At 41.5% G+C, this 21032-nt stretch overlaps 2 protein-coding genes across 2 annotated transcripts in view; one reads left to right on the forward strand and one right to left on the reverse strand.

The window, feature by feature from the left end:
• Nucleotides 1–2350, forward strand: part of RYR3 (ryanodine receptor 3) — a 358095-nt gene extending 355745 nt beyond the window's left edge. The window contains exons 95-96 of the mRNA XM_019627208.1: nucleotides 454–505; nucleotides 1357–2350. Of these exons, the coding sequence (XP_019482753.1) occupies nucleotides 454–505; nucleotides 1357–1452 (148 nt within the window). The 3' untranslated portion in view covers nucleotides 1453–2350. The remainder of the gene's footprint in view (nucleotides 1–453; nucleotides 506–1356) is intronic.
• A 101-nt stretch (nucleotides 2351–2451) lies between these two features.
• Nucleotides 2452–21032, reverse strand: part of AVEN (apoptosis and caspase activation inhibitor) — a 177179-nt gene continuing 158598 nt past the window's right edge. The window contains exons 3-6 of the mRNA XM_019627220.1: nucleotides 13154–13224; nucleotides 6747–6842; nucleotides 3705–4065; nucleotides 2452–2926 (exon numbers count right to left, since the gene is read on the reverse strand). Coding sequence (XP_019482765.1) covers nucleotides 2811–2926; nucleotides 3705–4065; nucleotides 6747–6842; nucleotides 13154–13224 — 644 coding nt within the window. The 3' untranslated portion in view covers nucleotides 2452–2810. The remainder of the gene's footprint in view (nucleotides 2927–3704; nucleotides 4066–6746; nucleotides 6843–13153; nucleotides 13225–21032) is intronic.

Here is a 21032-nt window from a genome sequence, read left to right on the forward strand (position 1 = left end):
ACTATACTTCTGGAAGAATCAAAGCAACTTATGAGATCAAATACTTTCTCCTTGAGACATTTCAAATCTGTATTCGCATGATAAATTGACCTACTAAAAATTAGGAGTCTTAGTTTCCAATTGATTATTTATAGCATATGTTTAAACAATAAAATAGTAGCCAAAATGCTTCCTCACAAGTGATATCAGCTCAAAGCTTGGGGACAGTAATAAAGGATCTCTTCTCACAAAAAAGGCTAATTTTGAGATTAACATATATTATTAGAAAATGATGGTTTGTGTCATTATGCCACATTTCCCCAACTTGAAAAGGCCTAGTAGACAGCATGATACCAAACAACATATTGGAACCCTCTCTCCAGTTCATCTGATCGAGTAAATGAACTTAGATTTCCTAACCGCAGTATCTAGTATTGTCTTTCTCATTTATTATACCTTTTGTCCTTGTTCCAGGTTCTTCCTGATGTATTTGATTAACAAAGATGAAACAGAGCACACGGGTCAGGTGAGAAGAATCATGCCCCTGGGTTACAGCTTCCTTTTCCTAAGACTCGAGAATCAGTAGAGCATAAGCTCTCTGAAACAGAGACGACCCCACCAGTCTCTCACGTGCATTTTCCCACTGCTTGCTGCATTATTCCACCATCTCTTTGTGACCGAAGAAGCCAAAATTCTAAGGCAACTCCCCAGTCTATTCCAAAAGACCTCCTAGTTATTCTTCCCAACAAACGCTGACATTTTCTAAACCTTTAAGGTTACCACTTCAAAGCAGAATAACTGGAGGTGGGGAGAACGTTACAGAGAAAAAGACAATAAGAAGCCAAGTGGGAGGCAGTAACAAAGAGCAGGAGACTCAGTAAAATGCTATGAGTGTATGAATGACAGTATGTGTGAAAAGGGACTCTGTGACTAAGTATGAAAAGGAGGAAGAGGCAGGCTATCAAATATTCAAACATCATTGGAGTTGTAGGAAAACGTTACAGCTCAAACCTTTGAGGGAGAGGTACTTGGCTTCCTTTCACATCTGGCTTTAGCTCTCCAGGCATCTGCCTAAGCCAGCACTCCATGTCCCCTCCTCATACATTCCTCCACCAATTACAAATGACACGGAATCAGCCTACTAATAAAACTTTTAAGTATTTTTTGTGGCGATCATTGAGTTGGGGGGCCGGGGGGTGGGAAGAAATGACTTCTTGCTCCCAAAATAGGGTGGGAATAGAGCAAGAAAGAACATGCCAGTTGGGCCTGCTATAAATCCACACCCATATTCCTACAGGGAGACACAGAGCAAAAACAAACTGGGTTTTAGCTTACTGTGATTTAAAAAGAAGTTTACCCTTTTCCCCATTCTTTCAGGAATCTTATGTCTGGAAGATGTACCAGGAAAGGTGTTGGGATTTCTTCCCAGCTGGTGACTGCTTTCGGAAACAATATGAGGATCAGCTCAGCTAAATATGAATGAAAGAAACTCCACAATTCTGGACTGTCAACTTGCAGTGAAATCAAAAACCCTTCTTTTATACTTCTGCAACATTTTTGAAAGGTGACATTTTCTAAATGCTTCCCTTTACAACAAGAAAGTGTTGGTTAAAACTCTGATATTTTTAAATTGATTGGGCTTTTTGTGCCTAATGGACAGACCCTGTGGGCGATATCCTGTCAAAATGTTCAGAGAGAAATAGAGATGACAAAGGGTAGTCAAGGACTCTCTAGCCCAATGCCTGCAAGGTTTTCAGTTCTAACGTAACCTGTTTGTCGGGATAGCACCACTGAGGAAAGGACTCGAAATATGAAGTCTTGGATGCATAATATATGAAATTCTAAACACTTGACTGTCACATGACAGTATCCACTAGTGACTCATGGTCTGAACTACAAAAAAAACAAAAATCATTGTAACTGCAGTCTAATTTTTTCCCATGGTACTTGCTAGTGAATGTATCCAGACTCACCTTGAAAAGCTTTAAGCAGTTAAAGAAATAGAAAAAACAAACCAACACTTTGTCGACACTGAAATATCGATTAAGTGCCTTAAAAACCTCTTTAGATATAGCTATGCAAGTTTTTTATGTTCCCGATGGACAGGTTCAATTAGTTGTGTTGATCTTTTGTCTTACTTTAAGAAACTGCACTTGAAGGTTATTAATACAATTATTTTTTTCAGTAACAGCTTGTTAACTGCTGTTATTAGAAGAAAAGTACTGTACTGAAAAGTCGAAGAAAAATCTCAGTCTTATGCCAAATTGAGTAATGCTTTACGGTCCCTTGTAAGTAGTAGAGCTGCTATGTTTAGGTGACTCTCCTTAACTAAAATGAAGTGCCCACTGCAATAAAGTAATACATACATATCCACCCATGGTCTGGCCTCTTGTAATGCACCGCTTCTGGATGAGTCTACAACTGCACTGTGGCTGCTGCGAAAAGGGTCATGAGACAAGAAAGGGAAAAAACTCCGTAGGCCAGCCTTTGTTTATTGTGGCCATATGCATGCCTGTTGCTGGCTCCTGTTCTCTGTATCAGCAGCACTTGCTCTGCTGCTGTGAACAGAAAGGAAGGAGGCTGGAAATGAGCGTCATAACATCCCCTGCCCTAGAGGTTACAAGGCCAGAGAACAAATGCAACAAGCCTCTTAAATGTACTATTTGGATGCAGTCAAACATAGAGGTAGCTCTCTGCGGTAAGCAGGATGGAGCACACTGGCTTGGGGCATGCTTGTCAATCAGCAGTTCTTAGAGGACCGTGGACCCGCCCTTACCCTTAAGAGGAAACCAACATTCGCTGCAGGCACTTTTTTCCTCTTTTTTTTTTTGTTAGGAAATCATGCTGTCCAACCAATCTTCAAGTTCTTCCTCGGTAACATTTTTGGATGTACTTGGTTGCTCCGATTCCATGTTCTTTTCTTCCATCACAGATGCTTTCGCGAGAACTGGGGAAATAAAAGCAACGTAAACTACTTCACATTAGTCCCAAAATTAAGGATTCAAGTCTCCCTGGAGTTTGTTCCATGATATAATTCTTCCATAATTATTACTTTGCTTACAACAAGGGGAAATATTCTATTGTTGCTACTCCTTAAGAAGATACAATAATATCTAAACAGATTAATAAATTGGGTGGAAATTTGCTCTTCTGTTTCTTCTGAAGTTGAATTTCATAGTTAACTAGTTTTTCTTAAAGACAAACAACTCCATGTTCTTTTTACTAGTGTAGCAATCCTGGAAAGTCACTAAAGGTTCTCGAATGCAGCATATGGCCGGGGCCGTGGCCCTGGGCCTCTCCCTAGCAGATGGACCCCAATGTCACGGAACATGCACAAATGAGGAAGCGGTGCTCTTTTGTAAAAAAGCACGAGGTAGGAAGAGCTGGTTAACTGGCCTGTTCAGGCTCCTGCAGCACAGCTGAGGGCTACAAGCATTTTAATGCTTTTATAGCACAAGTTCAACTCGCAGCCCCAGGTTTAATATTGCAATCAGGCAGGCAGCAGCTCCAGAAGCCCGGTGTATCGAGTGAGATTTGGAATGTTGTCAGAAAGGTCAGCTCAGGGGGGCAAGCAGAGACGTGAGCACAGAAATAGATGTCAGTAGATAATGTGAGATCGATGGCAGACACCCACGGAAACGTGTACGGCTGTGACGCGGGTGAGGCTGATCTCACAAAAACACCAGAGTCAAGAAGACGGATGGGGAATAAAATGAACGCCATACCTTCTTCTTCTTGGGCCACCTCCCCATCTTTCTTGGATTCCAGGTCCTGCGGTGTCTGGTCTGGTAAGATGTTATCTGCCGCTTTGACGGGCGCATCTAAATTAAGCAGCAGATCTAATTCCTCTTCCAGGTGGTCTGCTGCTGACTGCAGTGGGGAAGTGGGTTTCTGAGAACTCGCTGAAGGACCCTGACTTGGGCTGGCTTTACCCAGGTCCATGGGACAGCCAGCAGCAGCAGACTTCAGCGTGGAGATGGACCCCCTTCCTCCAGGCCCCAAGGGCCCTTTGAACGGCTTCCCTAGTCCCGTGCCTTCATCATTTCTCTTTGGTTTCACCTGAGGAACCTCTAAAGGCAGGGCACTCTGAAAGAGAAGCAGAATAGCTGGGTTAAAAATAGGAGTCCTACCGTATTTGCTTAAGCAGAAATTAAAGCTTAGGAAACCATCAAACCTGGTGATGTAGAGCACTCAATACAGACAGGATGTTTACAAAGGGTCTCCAGTTTGGGGTCGGCCCTGATTTGGGGTAAATGTGGGAGACCTCACTGAAACGTAATAGGGCTGCGCCTCCCACTCTACCCATCTCAGTTGTGTGCTAACTCAGAGTTGAGATCAAAAGGGCTGTGTCTTCCATCAGGCCTGAGAACTGAGAGCACCATCGGTCTATCTGAATGTACACTTAAATCTGGGATGAGGCTTACACATCTGTACAAGACACCGGGAAGTAACTAGAAGATCTGTTCACTGTACCTAAAGCATGAATACAAAGGTGAGGGGACAATTCAAGAAGAAAAGAAAGGATGTCTCTCTGTAACATTATTTGGGTAAAAAAATTCCAGACACAGAAGAAAACACACTATTGGATTTACATGTGTAAAAAGGCAAAAATAGGCAAAACTGATTCTTACTATTAGAAGTCAGGATAGTGGTCTTAGGGAAATAGTGACTCGGGAAAGGGGTGACTTCAGGGGTGCTCAAATACTTACACATGCACTTTTCTATATAATAAAAGTATAAAACTCCCCAGGTGATTGTAATGTAGAGCCAAGGCTGAGAACCACTGTCTGGAGGGAGGGTTGGGGTGACCTGCATGGCATCAGAGTGGACAGGCTCAGGGTCCAGTTCTACTGGAGGCATTGGCCCCTATTTTACAGTTAAGCATCTTGAGCAGATGCAGTTTGCTAGTGACTCTTCAGGGCTTTTAAGACAGTATGGCTTTACACACACACTTAAATATTCATCCATCATTGTTAGTGTGCAGGGCAAAGCTAGGATGTGGCCCTCTATGTTCATCTCAGAATCATTTAGGTTCCAGATGTCTAGCATTGTTTTTGTTTTGTTTTTTGCCTCGCAGGGGCTTCTAATGTACACACACAGTTTGAGAATCACTGCTCTACCTCATGGGGGCGGGGCGGATTTTAAAACTGTTTAGTCAGGTTTTCAAAGCTACTGCAATTATTGTATACCTTTAAGGCCTGCCACTGACACAACATCCTGCATTTTCAAGCGTTCACAACACTGCCTGTTTCTCCCCTGAGTCCTTCATCTCAGTGGTTCCCTGGAGGTGTTCTATCAAAACAAGCACGTCACAGCCTTGAACATCTCTGGACGCCCACCAGGAAAAGAAGCACTGTCCCAATCCCTAAGACAGTCCCAAACACCTACAGAAGCCCCAGGGCGATTTCCCATCGGAGACAAAGGCCATGTTCTCTACTTCTCTGTCCTGTCCCTACCTGTCCTCCAGCCCTGAATTCTACTTGCTGCCCTGAATCCGAGACTAGAAAGTGCAGCAGAAACAAGTGGGTGGGTAACCAATTCCTGGCTGTGCCCAAACTTAGCATCACATTCAACTTCAGAACGATGTTGATCATTTTAGTTGCTAGGATTCTATTTAAAATAGTACTGCCCAGGATTTCACTTTTCAAAAAAAATTCAATCTAGCCACAATTACATTTTAAGTTCCTTGTGGTACAGTCCTTGGGCCTCCCCAGTCTATTCATCAATTGCCATCTTCTACTATCTCCCAAATTCTATTTCTAGCCCTTAATTCTGAACTATAAATTTCTGTATTCATTTGACTAATATTTTCACTTTGATATCTCAGAGGCACAAATCCACAATGTCCAAACCTCACCCTTCCTAATGCTACCTGCCACTGAGTTGCACAAACGGGAAAAACCTAGAATAATTCTTTGCCTGCTCTCTCTCCATTTCCAGTCTTTCACCAGGTCCTGTTCATTTTTCTTTCGAAGTACCTCCTGGGAGAGTCCGGTGCTCTACCACCATCACCCTAGTCCAGGCTGCAGTGTTACTCACCTGAGCTTGTGCAACAGCCTCCTAATTTGCTTCCCCTCATCTTACTCTCCTCTTGCATGTGCAGATTTACCAAGAAACACACCCATCCAACCCCACAGCCCATTCCACAGCCAGCATGCTGGTACTGCTGTCATTATAGTAGGACTGTCATTAACGCAGATCTGATTTGGTCACTCTTCTTTAAATTCCAGCTCATGCTCTTACACTTTGCATGTCAGCGTATCTGTCATTTCTTCAGGAAAGCCATTCCGATCACACCGAAGTAGACCAGGTTCACTAGTACATGTTCTCATGTGCACGGTCCTTCTGCATAGGAGTCATCCCAGTTTGTACATTTGTATGAGAATGTGACGTGACCCATCTTTCCCAATAGATTAAGCCCAGAAGGGCAGGGACCATGCCCGTCTCAACCACTGCATCCTCAGTGCCTAAGATAAATACTTGGAGGAAAACACCAGCCAGAGTTTATACTCTTACATTCCATTTGATTCCTCTACATCTAATTCTTTAAAATGTTTCAAATATAAAATGTAAAAAAAACAAAAAACTTTCAAAAATGGTTTCCTACTCCCCTAAAACTTGACAAAATGCTACCTGGTACAAAATCTTCAGCGTCAGGAAAGGAAGAGCTGAGTCTGAGACATCCTGCAAAGGGTTTTTTTTTCCCCACTCTTTTTCTTCTCCTGCCCTAATCCACACCAGCTTGAAGATGCCATCAGGGTTTTTACCTGGACCAACTCGGCAGCGACATTGAGTCGGAGTGAGAGAGGCAGTTCTTGAAGGGCTTGAACCAATGACTCACAGTCCACGTAAAATGCTGAATTCTATAATAAAATAAATAAATAAATAAATAGATAGATAGATAGATACATATACATACGATCTACATATCGGGTGATAATTATGTATGTTCTTTCAGAGTAAAAGCAGAAGACTATAGAAAGTAACTAAATCATCCCCTGCAGTTATTTTTAGCTGGGAGTAAGATCATAAATCACACCTGATATGGTTATAATTTCTATCATCTCCGCATTAAGATGAGCAGAACCAAAACCACCTTCCTGAGCTACAGCTCACGCTCTCAGAGCAGCAGCAGGGAAGTGGTCACCCCCTCATCATCAAGAATGCACAGTAACCGGGCCAGCCGAGTGGTGTGATGGTTAAGAACTGGCTTGGGACGCCAGAGGGCCCCGGTTCAGATCCCACATATGAGGGCCAGTGACACTGCCCTCTACAGCTAAGATGCTGAACAACAGCTCAACCTGGAGCTGGGCTGCCGTGAGACGCCGGCGACGGCGTAGGCTGCAGCCCCTGTGGCAGTGGGTTGCCATGGGCTACCGTGTGTAGCCAGCAGCCAGGGTGAGCGGCCAGCAGCCGCTTTGAGCGGCCGTCCAGAAGCCGGCGACTGATCTGCCTCACCTGGGAAGAAAGCAATGATGGTGCCAACTTGGGCCAGTGAAGCAACATCCTCCACAACTAGACTGAAGAACAAAACGACAGCAACTTGTCTGTTCCCCTTCCACCAATTCCCCAGCACTGTTCCCATCCCCCCAATTCCCCAATAAAAATCTTTAAAAAAAAAGAATGCACAGTAACCTGGAAACTGGACCCCCAAAACCAAAAACCAAAAGAAGAACATGCATGCAGTGAAACCTAAGTGGACACCTCCCTCACACTGAGATGCTGGCCCCGGGGAGAGATCGGAAGAGCCTTCTGGGCAGTGGGGTGGGGCCGAGAGGCACGGCCACAGGAGCCCGCAAGGTACACACGAGCACATGCTCCTCTTCCAGCCAGAAAGCAGAGGACGGGTGGACACTTACCCTCCAGCCGGCAGCACTCTGGGGCCAACACTGAAAGCTCCCTTGTGACTCATTTCCCGTTCGCAGAATCAAGTCATATCCATGCAATGACCTCACAAACTGACAGCATTTGAGAAAACATTCTAGATTATCACATGGCTTAATAATAGTATAAGAGCTGCTTCTAGGTGCCCTGGACATCCAAGAGAAGGAAAAAACTAAAAGGTGGTCACAACGAGCTCCAATTAGAGGCAAACGCCACTGACCACCTCATTTACCAAGGACGGTCACAAGCCCAGCTAGAACCAGGTCTTAGTCTATAATCGCTGACTTCAAATGAGAAGAAAACCCAGGGGTCATCGCATCTAATCTTAATTCCCCAGCAGGAATGTCTTGGGTAGATGAGTTTATGACTCGAAGCAGAGAGTCAGTCATTCCTGGTGCACTTGAGAAGAGCCTCGAAACTCAATTCAGACCCTATCTAACCCTTCTCCCCACAAGAGTAGTACATGGGGAACAAAAGAAACAATGTGGCTTTTCAACTGCCTTTCTGAAATTTTCCAGAGATAGCTAGCTCTTAGAGTAGCAATGCTGGCAGCACCAGATGTGGCCCCTTGCCCTAGAAAAAAGGATCTTCCATCTAAAAACATACAGTATGTAGGGAGCAGGATGGAGGGAAACAAAGACCTGATAAGAAAGTGGGAAATTCACCAGGTGTCCGGGCCTTTGCTGAGTCCTTTCCTCAGCACCTCACATGCTGTGATCAAGATCAACAGGTCTAAGAAGTTTTTGTTTTCGAGTTTGGAGAAACCCTCTCAACCCCTAAAAGGTGTGATCCTGAATACTTAACACACGGGTGAGTTGCCACCTCACAAACCACAATAGAAATCCCACCCTTACCACGGCCAAGGTAAGTCTGCAAAGTCGCACATGTAGACCCCTTCTTTTAGCCTGTAAATGAGAGAGAACTTCCCCCTGTGACGCCTGCAGCCATGCACCCATTGCTCTCTGGAGATGGACTGTTGACACATGCTGGGGTCTGGCTAAGTGTCCAAACTTCCTCTGCCCCTTTTTGCATCATATGCAACGTGACTACAAGGTACATCCTAAACAATGAAAAGTTTGTGAGACCGCACAAAGATACGGGGAATGGCCAGGCTGCGCTTCTGAGCCATCTTCTAAATGACAGCCATTCGGCTGCGTCTGCGGCTTCAATGTCCCCTTGCCCCACATTTCTAATTCCCATCCATCACCCAAGGTTCGGCTGACATTGCACCACCTCCACGATGCCGGCAAGACACTTCAAGCCACCATGGTGATGGCTCCTCGTCTCCTTACAGGAGTCCCAGAGCCTAGAACCTGCCACCAAATGCCACTTTTCAAGAAGGCTTTGCTTTTTTCGTCACCAGTTTGCCCCCTAAAGGGCTAAAGCTGAAGGCCTTAAATATAAAGTGAGCCGAAGTGAACTGCTTATAATAATTAGTAACGGGCGAATTTCAAAATGGGTTTAATTGGAATAATAACCATGAATTAGCTTTTTGCTACATGTTTTAAAATAATCAATAGGTTGCTTTTGCCTGGAGAGCCCAGTCCCCATATCCACCTGGCCAACACTGTGATGGTCACTCACGGCCGGAGGACGCAGCCTGGGCTGCACCACCCGGACGCCCCGGTGCTCTCTCTGTACACTCTGAGGCTGGCAGACGGAAGCCAGCCTTGACTGTTGGAACAAAGTCCCTCCACCCAACTTCTCTGACATCAGAGTGCACAGAACTCTGGGTAGTGAGAATCGGCAATCCGGAAGGTTCCTCTCTGTCCAGGAACCTAATTAGACTCTGAGTCTCAGTGTCTGTGTAAAGGTACACTATTTGGTGAGAAAAGAACCTGCTAGAAACTCCACTTTGCAGCTAAAAAAATGGAGCCTTCAATCAGACCATTACTCCTTCTCAGTCTCAGTCACAGTCACTGTCTGTATTCACTTGGGACCCCGGGGCCACTCAAGTACACTTTATGGAAGTGCTCAAATCAGGCAACACTTTGGAAAAAGCTGGGAAGCTTTTCAACATACAGATTCTCAGGCCTCACTCAGAACTGGACTCTTGGGGGTGGGTCTGGGAGTCTATACCTTTAGAAGCCAGGCATTCAGGAACTACTGTATCTCGCCCAGCACTCGGTAGTTGCTCAAGGAAGCTTGACTGAATAAAAAATCACTATAGCAACAAAAGTGAAAAATGGCATGAAAAAAGTTTCAGGTAATTGAAAAAAATAATACATCTATTTTTTTACCCAAAGAAGTTCTCCCACCCTTTCCCCCTCATATGGCCCCACACGGTCCAAAGGAAAGATGTGAAAATTTCACTCATGAATCGAAGGGACCAACTCCCCTATAGTAACATGAACCAACATGGTTAAAGCAGAGGCCCTGTCACACTGGGGCCCCTTTTACCCTGCATGTAAACCACAAAGAAACAAAGGCAAATCAAAGCAATGGTTTGGGGTCGCCTCCGGTCAGGATGCCCTTTGAGGACCTATCACATCCCACTGTCAAACTCCTATTCCTACTTTTTCCTCTCTCTTTATTGTCTTGTGCCACTGGTTGCAATGGGGAGAGGAGAGAGCATAAGGGATATTATATATTTATATATGATATACAAGTGTATACACACACACACAGTGTATGCATATAAATTCCTGTCTTTTTCTCTCTCAAGTGAAAAGAGAGAGGAATTAAGTGGGACAGGGAGCCGTTCTGATGGAGAAATGATGAACTCAGTGTTAGACGTATCCTACCAGTACCTCACTCAGAATGTTCAAAATCAAACGTGCCTTCTTTCCACTCTTCTTTTGCTCCATCAGTGGCACCACTGCTCACCTAGTCATCAAGCTAGAAAGCTTAGCACCACTACAAATCTTTCTCGGGCCGGCCAGGTGGCGCGGTTGATTAGAGCACAAGCTCTGAGCAACAGCGTCACTGGTTCGATTCCCACATAGGCCAGTGAGCTGCGCCCAAGCTGAGCTGCCCTGAGCTGCCAACAGGCGGCTGGATGGCCCTGTTGGTTAGAGTGCATGCTCCTAACAACAAGGTTGCTGGTTGATTCCCACATGGGATGGTGGGCCGCGCAACCCCACAACTAGATTGAAAAGGGTGATTTGACTTGGACTGAGCTGTGCCTTCCACAACTAAGATTGAAGGACAACAACTTGACTTGGAGCTGATGGGTCCTGGAAAAACACAATGTTCTCCTTCCCCAATTCCCCAATGAAATCTTTAAAAAAAAAAAAATCTTTCTTGTCCTCGTGTCTCATATCCGGTCAGTGACACACGCTACCTCGTCCTCCGCTGAAGTTCCATCTATCCGCAACCCCTTTTCTACCCTCACTGCCCCATGCTGTCAGGCCCCCGACTCTTCCCAACAGAATATCCTCCCTGCCTCCAACCTCTCATCTATCAGTCCCTCCTTCCCAATATTGCTGATGTCAAATCTAGCCACTTCCATTTTTTGGCTAAACAAAACTCCTTTTAAATAATAGTAGTCATAAGAGCTAGTTTTGACTGTTTCCTATGTGTCAGGAACTGCACTAAAGGGCTTTTATTTATTGTCAAATGTGATCCTCATTACAACTCCAAGTTTATATTTTACTGTTAATTCCATTTTACAAATGAGAAAACAAGAAAACAAGTTTGCCCAACTTGTTGAACCAGGACTCACACTCGGGTCATCTTTCCAAAGTCTGCTCTCGCCCACAGGAGAAAATAAACACCAAACTGCTGGTACTAGCTGGCCCAGAGCAAAGCCTGAAGCCTCCCCCTCAGGGAACACAACACCCCAGCCACACTCCCCAGCTGAGCACAGCCTGGTCCTTCAGATCTCCTCATTGTCCTCCCAGGACAGGACCTACCAGAATCCTACTCATCCACAAAAGCCTGTTCCAATTTTCTTTTCCATGGCACTGCTGTCAATCTCTTCCAGCCCATAATAGCTGTCTCCCACAGAATTATGTTAATTCATTTATTAAACCACTTATTGCATTCTTTTCATTTATTATATAAATATTTACTGATCATCTACTATATGTCAACCACTGTGGATAAGGGGCCTTGTGTGTTGAACAAACATGGTCTGTCTTATTCATCTTTGAATAAGCTGCAGCTAACGAGATCTCTAGTAAATAACAGGTGCTCAGTGTTTTGATGAATGAAGAACCTTAGAATTATTGAAAATGCTCAGGATAAGTGAAATATTCTGATAGCCAACATGGTTCAAAAAGAGTTGTAATGTAAGTTGTTTGGCTTTTACCATATTCCTCAATGATCTCAGTTTTCAACTTGTTTTCAACTTGTCCTAGAATTGTAAACTGTACCTCGGGCATATGCCCAAATAGACTCAAGCAAAGACAAATATTTTTAATTCCCAGCTTTTTGTATATTATAATCATACTCTTTTGTAAAGTGACAGGCAGTCATTTCACCAGTAACTTCCCCCCTCTGTCTGTATATGTCAACGTCCATCCCAAACAACACCAGCCCAGAGATAAAATGAGCCGCTTACAGTGTGTGCGCTGAGCTGGTAGCAGAATAGCGAGGAGGAGGCCTTACTTTTGGGCTTTGGGTTTGCTGCTCATCCACCTGTCTGCAGCTGTGGGCAGACTGTCTAATCATTGTATCAGGCAGTATGCTATAGCCCTGGAATCGGGGAGCATATGACAAGCCACCAATCATTCTGTGCATTTTAAAGGGGTGAGAATACCTGTCATCTCTCATATGGAAAGGATTAGTGAAGGCCTGCTTGGAAAAGAATCAAAACTCCTTGGGAAGAAAATACGGCATGAATATAAAGCAAGTAAAATATTTAATATTTGGGCTTTATGGACTCATTAAAAGGCTTCTATGGTATTTGTTCTTCTTTTATGGCTTTATTTTCCTAATTCTGGAATAAGAATAGCATATTTTCATTTCATCTGCTTATTTAAAGCTATAAAGTTAAGGATTTTCCCAACACCAAAAGCAGTGTGGGAGAAAAAAAATTAATTTTCAACTCTAAGGGGAGTTTTCACAGAAAGGGAAAAAGAAAGCCAGCCAAATGGCAAAGTCATCCACTCCAAATAATGACTAGAAACTCTCTACCTTGCAACCTAGTCTACATGAGCAATTCACACAGATGGGCAGGTATAAAGATGACCTCCAGCTCCAAGGACCTGTATGATGTAAGCTCCCTGAAAATTTCCTGAACAATTTAGGTAACATGACATTCTATCTGAACAACAACAATATAAAAAGTGTTAGTCTTCGGTCTTGAGCAAAGCCAACCCACATTCAAGACAAACCTTCGTCTCACCTGCTTTGGACACGAAGCTTCGCCATCCCACTCTTTCTCCTCGGCAAACCGGAACTGTGAGAAGGAGTCCCCTGGGAAGAGAAAAACATACAATTTTGTGCAAAAGCCCAAGAAATACAGTCATTTCTCTATATTCCCCTTTTAGAATAAAAGTGTTATTTCTGAAGAACTAACCATCCCAAATTCAGTGGTTTCCTTCAGCAGAAGGTGCTGGCTTCCACATCAATACACAGCGATGTGTGTGTGGTGGGCACCTGAAAAAATGGTTGCCTTCATTGTTTAATTTGACTCTCAATAAGCCACCATCCTACATGCTCCTTGAGAGACAACTAAGCAGTTCAGGCCAGCAGACATGGCCTTCTACCCATAGTTAGCATATTCTCATTTCATCTTCCTAATGTATGTGAGAAAACGTACATTTATGTTTTGGGGGATGGGCACAGCAGAAAAGGACAGAACTGAAGGAAAGCAGTTCTAGACTGATCTACAATATGACAGACTTAAAATAGCTCTTTGAGGTGGGATTACGAACCTCAACCATCACTCCAAAAATCACCTGGTTAGAATGTCAAATGCAAAATAAAACACAAAGAATGTGCACTAGTTAATGTGAATCAGGGTGTACTGCTCTGAGCTCTTAGAATAAAGGAAAATGAACCAGAAAGATCAACATAGACAAGCATGAAAGACGATCCTGTGTAACAAGCTTTGACACATTTTGTAAATGTGTATGTATCTGATTGTTTGCATTAGGAGCAGCTAATTTATAAATGAAATGATTTCTCTGCCTAGCTTTCAGGATTCTCATTAACGCATATCTATTTCCTATTTCTTCAGACTTTCTGCTCCAGAGTCAGCCATTTTCACATTCCAAAGATACTTCTTATTCCACACTATCCTCATTTCTTTTTTTAATTCTTCTCTCTGGTCTGTAAGACCCACACTTCTACCCATTCGTATCCTACTGATATTTCAAGAACTCAGGTACAGCCCACTTCCTCCTCCTGATACCTCTCAGGTAATTTAAGCACAGAATTTGTTCTTTACTTCTAAATTAAAAGAGGGAGAAAAAGAGTGAAGAATTCAAAATTAAAAAGACGAAGATAAATTTAAAGATAAAACCTACACCACCCCCTGCCAATTCCAAAACAGGAGACTCAAGACAACATTAACATTTGACAAGATCAAATTCAAGGCAAACAGGACCAAGAACAACACTCTTTATCATGAAAAAGGGATAAGTCACTGCTCTTAGTCATTGGCAAATCAATTTGAACCCTCAAAAATTATTATAAAAAAATTATAATATAATTGATCTGAATAATATAATTAATAAGGTTTTGTATGTGAATGTAGATAAGTGAATGTGTGCATGTATGTATTGTGATTCTATGTGTGTACTTTATAAATATCTGTGCAATGTTAATTTTTAAAAAGTACTATAGAAAGGCCACAAAAACTTCAATAAATCCTAAAATGTAACAGTCATACAAACTATATTCGCTGGTGATAAACATTTGTAGCACATATTGGCCAAGAGTTAATATCTTACATACAAAGAGCTTTTGCAAATCAACCAGAAGAAAACCATCTAATAGAAAAATAGGAAAAGGGCCAAAATAAGAAATATGAGTAGCTAATATATGTAAAATAAATAATGAATAACTTAAAAATCAACCTGGTAGGTTTTTTTTAAAACTTGACCAAATAGCTGAATGCTTTATTCAGTAATTATTTTTGGCATTCCTGAACTTCTATACTATAAACGACCCAATGATTGCACAGATTACTGTAATATATAATCAGCATAAGATAACAGCAATGCAAATAAGGCATGATATACATATTTATTTTTAATATCTGAATATTCACTTTCTAATACAGGTAAGATTTCAACAATGGCCAAATAGCTTATTGCAAACCAATCCTCTTGCAGAGAACTAGGAACACTAGGCCAAAAAAAAAAAAAATCTATCTGAAGACATTATAGAGTTACCACAGCAGTGAGGACATGAGCGACAAAGGTTCCAGAGAGAAGAAAAGTGCGAGGAGATAAGTCTAACATTTAGAACTGCTTTTCCTTTTGAGGCATTTGTTAATTTCCAAAGACCCTGCTGAGAGACTGAAAAACTAAGCATAAAATAACAACCAGGGCGGTTGTGAAACTGCAGAGAGCTGTGCTAGCCTTGCGGCACTGGGCAGACAAAATGGAGTTCAGGGTCCATGGATTAGGATGCCTCAGACAATCAGGGCTTTCCGGCCGGACCCCTGATGACTACCTTAGAAGTAGGGACCAAGCAGGAACAGGCCAGCCCTCACGAAGTCTGAGGCACGGCTGTGAATCGGCTCAATCTCTGACTCTGCCTACAAGAAGCAAAAGTAAATCCTATTTGGAGGAAAATGACATCATCAATAGCCAAAAATTATCTCTACTATTTTTTATACACCGTGTCCAAAATTCATTAAGAAGCCATCAGGCATATCAAGAGATAAGACCACAATAACAGAAAACTAAGGGGGGAAAAAATTCCACAGAGGTTAAAATATTGGCGTTATCAGACTTGGAGTTTGTGATTCTGCAATGTAACAATTTCAAGACTAGGAAAAACTAAAAATCACAACGACATCCATAAAGCCATCTTTGATTCACACAAAATAAAGTATACACATAAAAAATACAAAGAAAAGAAAAAATGTTTTAAAAAATTAAATACCTAAAACACATTTTGTTTACAGTAACTTCAAAACAACACAATTTAAAAGCCCTAATAAATAAAGCATATAGAGGCCAAATTTGAAAAATAAACTTGTTAAAATGACTACTATGTAATGTCACCCCCCTAATCCTCTCATTGAAGACAAAAGAGTGTTCAGACTAATTGAAATGATGAATCCTAGAATCAAGAGGACAATAAGTTACCAAAATTCTTCTTCCTAAAATATATCAAAACATGTACAAAAATGATGGTGGTATTACCAAATGTGCTACCCCCATATCTTGTACATCAGACATTTGGACATGCAGAAACAATCAGAGACATTCCTTAAATAACACAACACATTAAACAGTACATTCAATTCTGCTCCTGCTGACTCGCTTGCTGAAAGAGTTCCTGGTCCCTCACACTAACATGGTGAATCTGAAGAACTATAGAATGGAAACGAGTCAAGAAGAGTGACAGCCAACTGTTGTTGACATGGAACAAACATGATGAAGTGAAAGTGTCTTAGGAGTCTTATTCTATTCCAGCCACAATGCTGAGGTTGGTGTGCCTGCAATGAAAGCTGAGATACAGGTGATATTAAAACAATTCTCTTATATCTTGAAAGGCAACTGCATTGCTCTAATACCACATTTCTAGAGTCAAAATTCATGACAGATTTTTTTCAATCAACTAATTGTGTGAAGCTGTAAAAATATTAGAAAGTTAGGTTATGGGACGGCAGCAATCTTACGTATGCTTTTGAAAATATTCAGAAAAGAATATTTCAAGTGGTGCACAATGCTTCAATGTCTGGGATTCCTCCATGAAACTCATGATCATCAAACAAATCTCCAAGTGGAGGGGTTAATGAGGAGGTAAGTTTTTACCTAGCTGATTACCTGGTCTTTTCCTAGTTACTATTAGAGAGGACACGTTCAATTGCTAAGATGCAACATTCCCATCAGCAGTCCTCTACTCTGGCAGAGCTAGTGAAACAACCCCTTCTCTACCCACCTGAGCTGAAAGCCCTCATTTATTTAGTATCACAAATGTATAGCATAGCGGCCACAGGAAAAATCTAACAGCAGACAGTGATGAGAAATGAGAATGCCTGCATGTTATCAAAATTAAATCTGGCTACTAAAAACTTTTATAATAAAATTCTAATTGTTTTATTGAAATTTCTGATTTTTTCCTTGTATTCTGGTCATCCATTCTATGACAGTAATATTTTGCTTTAGCTTCAGTTAAATATGATTTAACACTTGCCCATTTGGCCAAAATGTGTATTTGGTGTACCTCAAATATTCAGTTAGTGACATCCTATGAGGCCATTTTAAAAACAAGGTAGCTTTAAAAAATATGTACTGACATGTAAAGATATCCATTACTCAACTGTTACATGAAAAAATTCAAGTTTTAGTACAGTATAAGTAAGATATGTAGATATATATATACACACGCACAAAATACAAATCACAAAAATATTAACATATGCAAGAAATAAGTCAAGATCATTATATACCTATTTTAAAAATGATTATCTCTCAGAGGATAGGATTGGAGACTTTTCCTTTCTGCATAATACATTTTCCAGTTGTATTTTTCTTTGTAAACAAGCACATGTTACTTTCAGAACTGAACCTAACAGAAGGAAATCTAGAAAAAAGCTGGACTCTTGAGGGCAGGGACCTTTTCGGAAGGCATTCAACATAAAACATCCATTGATCTCAAAGCTGGAACCACAGATACCATTCATGCTTAACTCTCACTTTATAGAACAATGAAGAACCTTAGGTCTGGAGAGGCTCAATGGCCTGACCAAGGCCACATAGAGAGTTAATGGCTGGACACCAAGACCTCTTGGTTCCTAGCATTTATTATTATAGCTCTAACTAATAAAGCTCTTTCTACTATCTTCCAGGCTTCTCAACTATCTGCATTCCTTAGGACAAAACCAGATACTCAATAAATAGTTCATGACATTTGGTATATAATACTTGATATGTTGACAATGTTTGAAGACATGAAAATCCAAACTCAAAAATAAAGAATTCCTCATTTTAGGAAAAAAATCACTTCAGAGGTTCCTTTAAATAACTACCATAACACTTTTAAAAATGAGTGTATATAGGAATTCTAGGTATTGTAATAATAGTGTCAGAGAAATACACACACCAACTCTGTCACTATATTTTTAATACCCAGGATTCTCGCTCTGCCTAACTTCTCAGGTTGGTCTAACACATGCCTTACGACAAAGTGGCCACTAAGCTTGTTAGAATTCCACAGTACTATGCTTCCTAAAAGCTTACCATCCAATCATAGACAACATAACTTTAAATTTTAAGTTTACCCTCTCAGCCGCTCTCAGCAAAAGAGAGCTTTCAGCCAAGCAAAAGCACTTAACATAACCAAAGCTCTCCAGTGGAATTTCAGGTCACAAGGAATAATCTTTATGTGGGCAAAGACTTTCAGCTTCGACAATACAGATTTTAGGTGTATACGACAAGTAAGTATAAAAGATGGGAAATGTGTCCAAACCTAATAGCCAGTTCCAATAATTTGGTAGTGGCAATTCCCATAACTGACATCTGTTCTAGGTATGTGGATCTCTTTCTCATAAAACTGGCCCAGACCGTGTGGTGAGTTCCTTCAGAAACCAATGTATTACTGGTCTGGAATGAGTACTTCATTTTAAGCTCCATTTTCCTGGCTCTGCTTTGTCATGATCACCTTCCTTTATCTTCCCCACAGTCCTTAGAATATGCCCTCAACCAGGACACCATGTCTCTGGGAAATCACAAATAAACTTTATAGAACGACAACTTCACAATCTTCATTAAAAAAGAATGTGCCCAATAGTCACCACAATGGCAGCTATAGGAAATGAACGGTACCCTTTCTTCTCTCTAAACTTCTCTATTCTCATCTATGAGAGATGGCATATTTGGAAGATCAAGGTGAATCCTGAGTCCACAGGCTAACACAGATCAATGCAGAGATGATCCTTAGTTCAGCCTACAAGACATAAAAAAAAAAATCCTTGTATGTCTAACTATTACATTGTTTTGTACACCTGAAACTAATTTTTTTTAAAAAATCCTTGCCACCTCCAATTTCTAGCTTCCATGGATGAGCCTTTCTAGATCCAGCACTTCCATATTTACCCTAAAACGAAGCAGCAACTAACACTCTGTGAGGAAGACTACACAAGCCACTACAGTGATGAATTTAAAAACTTAGATTGAGCCAAAGAACAGGAGAGGTAAGAAAAATCTCTCCTCCTGCTCAACAGTGACTTACACTTAGCTTTCTCACCAGGTGTGGGGCCCCAAAAGCCCCTGAGCATCAAATATCCACATTGATCACTAGATAATAGGATGTGCCTATCTTCCCAATGCCCCTAAAAAGTTGCTGCTACGTAATTCCCCAGGGGATTATTTAGCAGGAAAAGCCAGATACACTCAGGTACATAAAAGGGTTCTGGGCTTTATGAGAGATGAATGATGCTGACATTTTGGAATTTAGAATCTAGCTGTTTTCCCCAGAATAGTTGGTGAATATTCTGTTAACCCTGTGCCACTCTAGACAATCTGGTAAAATTTCTCAGATCAATTATTTTTCAGAAACGAGGCCAACATCAAACCCTGGCACAGAAGTCCAAGATGAGGGTCAATCACTAGACAGGGTGAATAAATAAGAGAATATAAGATCAAGCCTCGGAGGGACAATGAAGTCGTAAGACTGCAGAATTGGTCTGAAGGAAAATAGTGTGTCAGTTAGGATTACGTCTGGCTGCATGTAACAAAGACCTGAAAAATTATGGCATAAGCAAGATAAAAGACTGTATCTCTGTCAACTAACTGAAGTCGAGGCTTTGGTGCTCAAAGGCTGATCTGGTGGGCCAGGCTCCTTCCAGTGCATTGCTCTGCCATTCCTACGGAGGCCCTTCTTGTCCTGGTCTGAGATGATGACCAGAGCCCCTGCTACACCATCAAAATTCCAGACAGCAAGATGGAAAAAGAGTTGAAGAAAATGGGGCACAAAGTATACATCATCTGTCTGTGAATTTTCCCAGAAACTACCACAGAACATTTCCACTTATTTCTCTCTTGGCCAAAACCGTACCATATCATCTCACCAAGCATAGAAATGCAAGATATTTAATTTCTTCTCATCTGGCCATGTGTCCAGATAAGAATCAGGAGGTCGAGAAGAAAAAGGAGAATAAATACGGGGTGGGGCGGCAACAACTCTCTGTGGCAAATTATTAGAAGGTCCTACTCAAGTTACTAAGGGTCAGCTTCAAGTGTAGTGACGCGCTCACTGAAGTATGAATTGTCTCCAATTATTTCAATGAAATACTCATAACAACCAAACTTCTCAAGTTGTAATTAAAATTCATTTTAGAGAACACATGCCTTTCAATGTTTTTTTCCAATTCTGATATGAGGTTAAGTGTAGAATAAAATTCTAGTTTCCAACACAAGGCAAGACATTTTCACCAAAATAAATACTGTTTAGTACCTTTCTCATAGAAAATGGGCATAATGTGAAGTTAAACGATAATGACTCCAGGAGTAACAATGCATTTATCAATTTTTTATTTCTTTCATACATATGTCAACACAACTATGTGCCAAACACTACTGGGTGCTAATAATATAAACAGAGAACACAGTCCCTGTTCTCCTTGCTCTTAGATCCTGAGTTCAACAAGGCAGGAGGGAACCGCAAGAAACAGAAAAACATGAAATTTAAAGGAAATTTAAATTTCTTCCCCCAAGCTTTAGAGGGGATTGCACTCTCTCCCAATCTTGTTTTATACATATACACAAAATTATACGCTCATGGTGTTAATTTACTTAAAAAAAGACTTAGTCCACCTAATAGCTTATTTGTATTTTTTTTTTTATAAACTGACACCCAAAATGTTGACTTTGTTGGTTACCCCAGTTGGTGAAAACCGCCATACAAATAATCAAAGGTTCCAATTCTAATACCGGAAGTGGACTGCCTTTTAACCCCATCAGCAATCTTGCAGTGATTTACAATTCATTTCCAGAAGCAGCAGACGAGAAAGCAGAGCTATTTCAATGCCAAACCACCATTATCTGGAAAATAGCCTGATATTTGTAGGATGATGCTCAGATTCATATTCTCCCTCTCTC

Source organism: Hipposideros armiger, unplaced genomic scaffold, assembly GCF_001890085.2.
Source record: "Hipposideros armiger isolate ML-2016 unplaced genomic scaffold, ASM189008v1 scaffold_724, whole genome shotgun sequence".
NCBI lineage: Eukaryota > Metazoa > Chordata > Mammalia > Chiroptera > Hipposideridae > Hipposideros > Hipposideros armiger.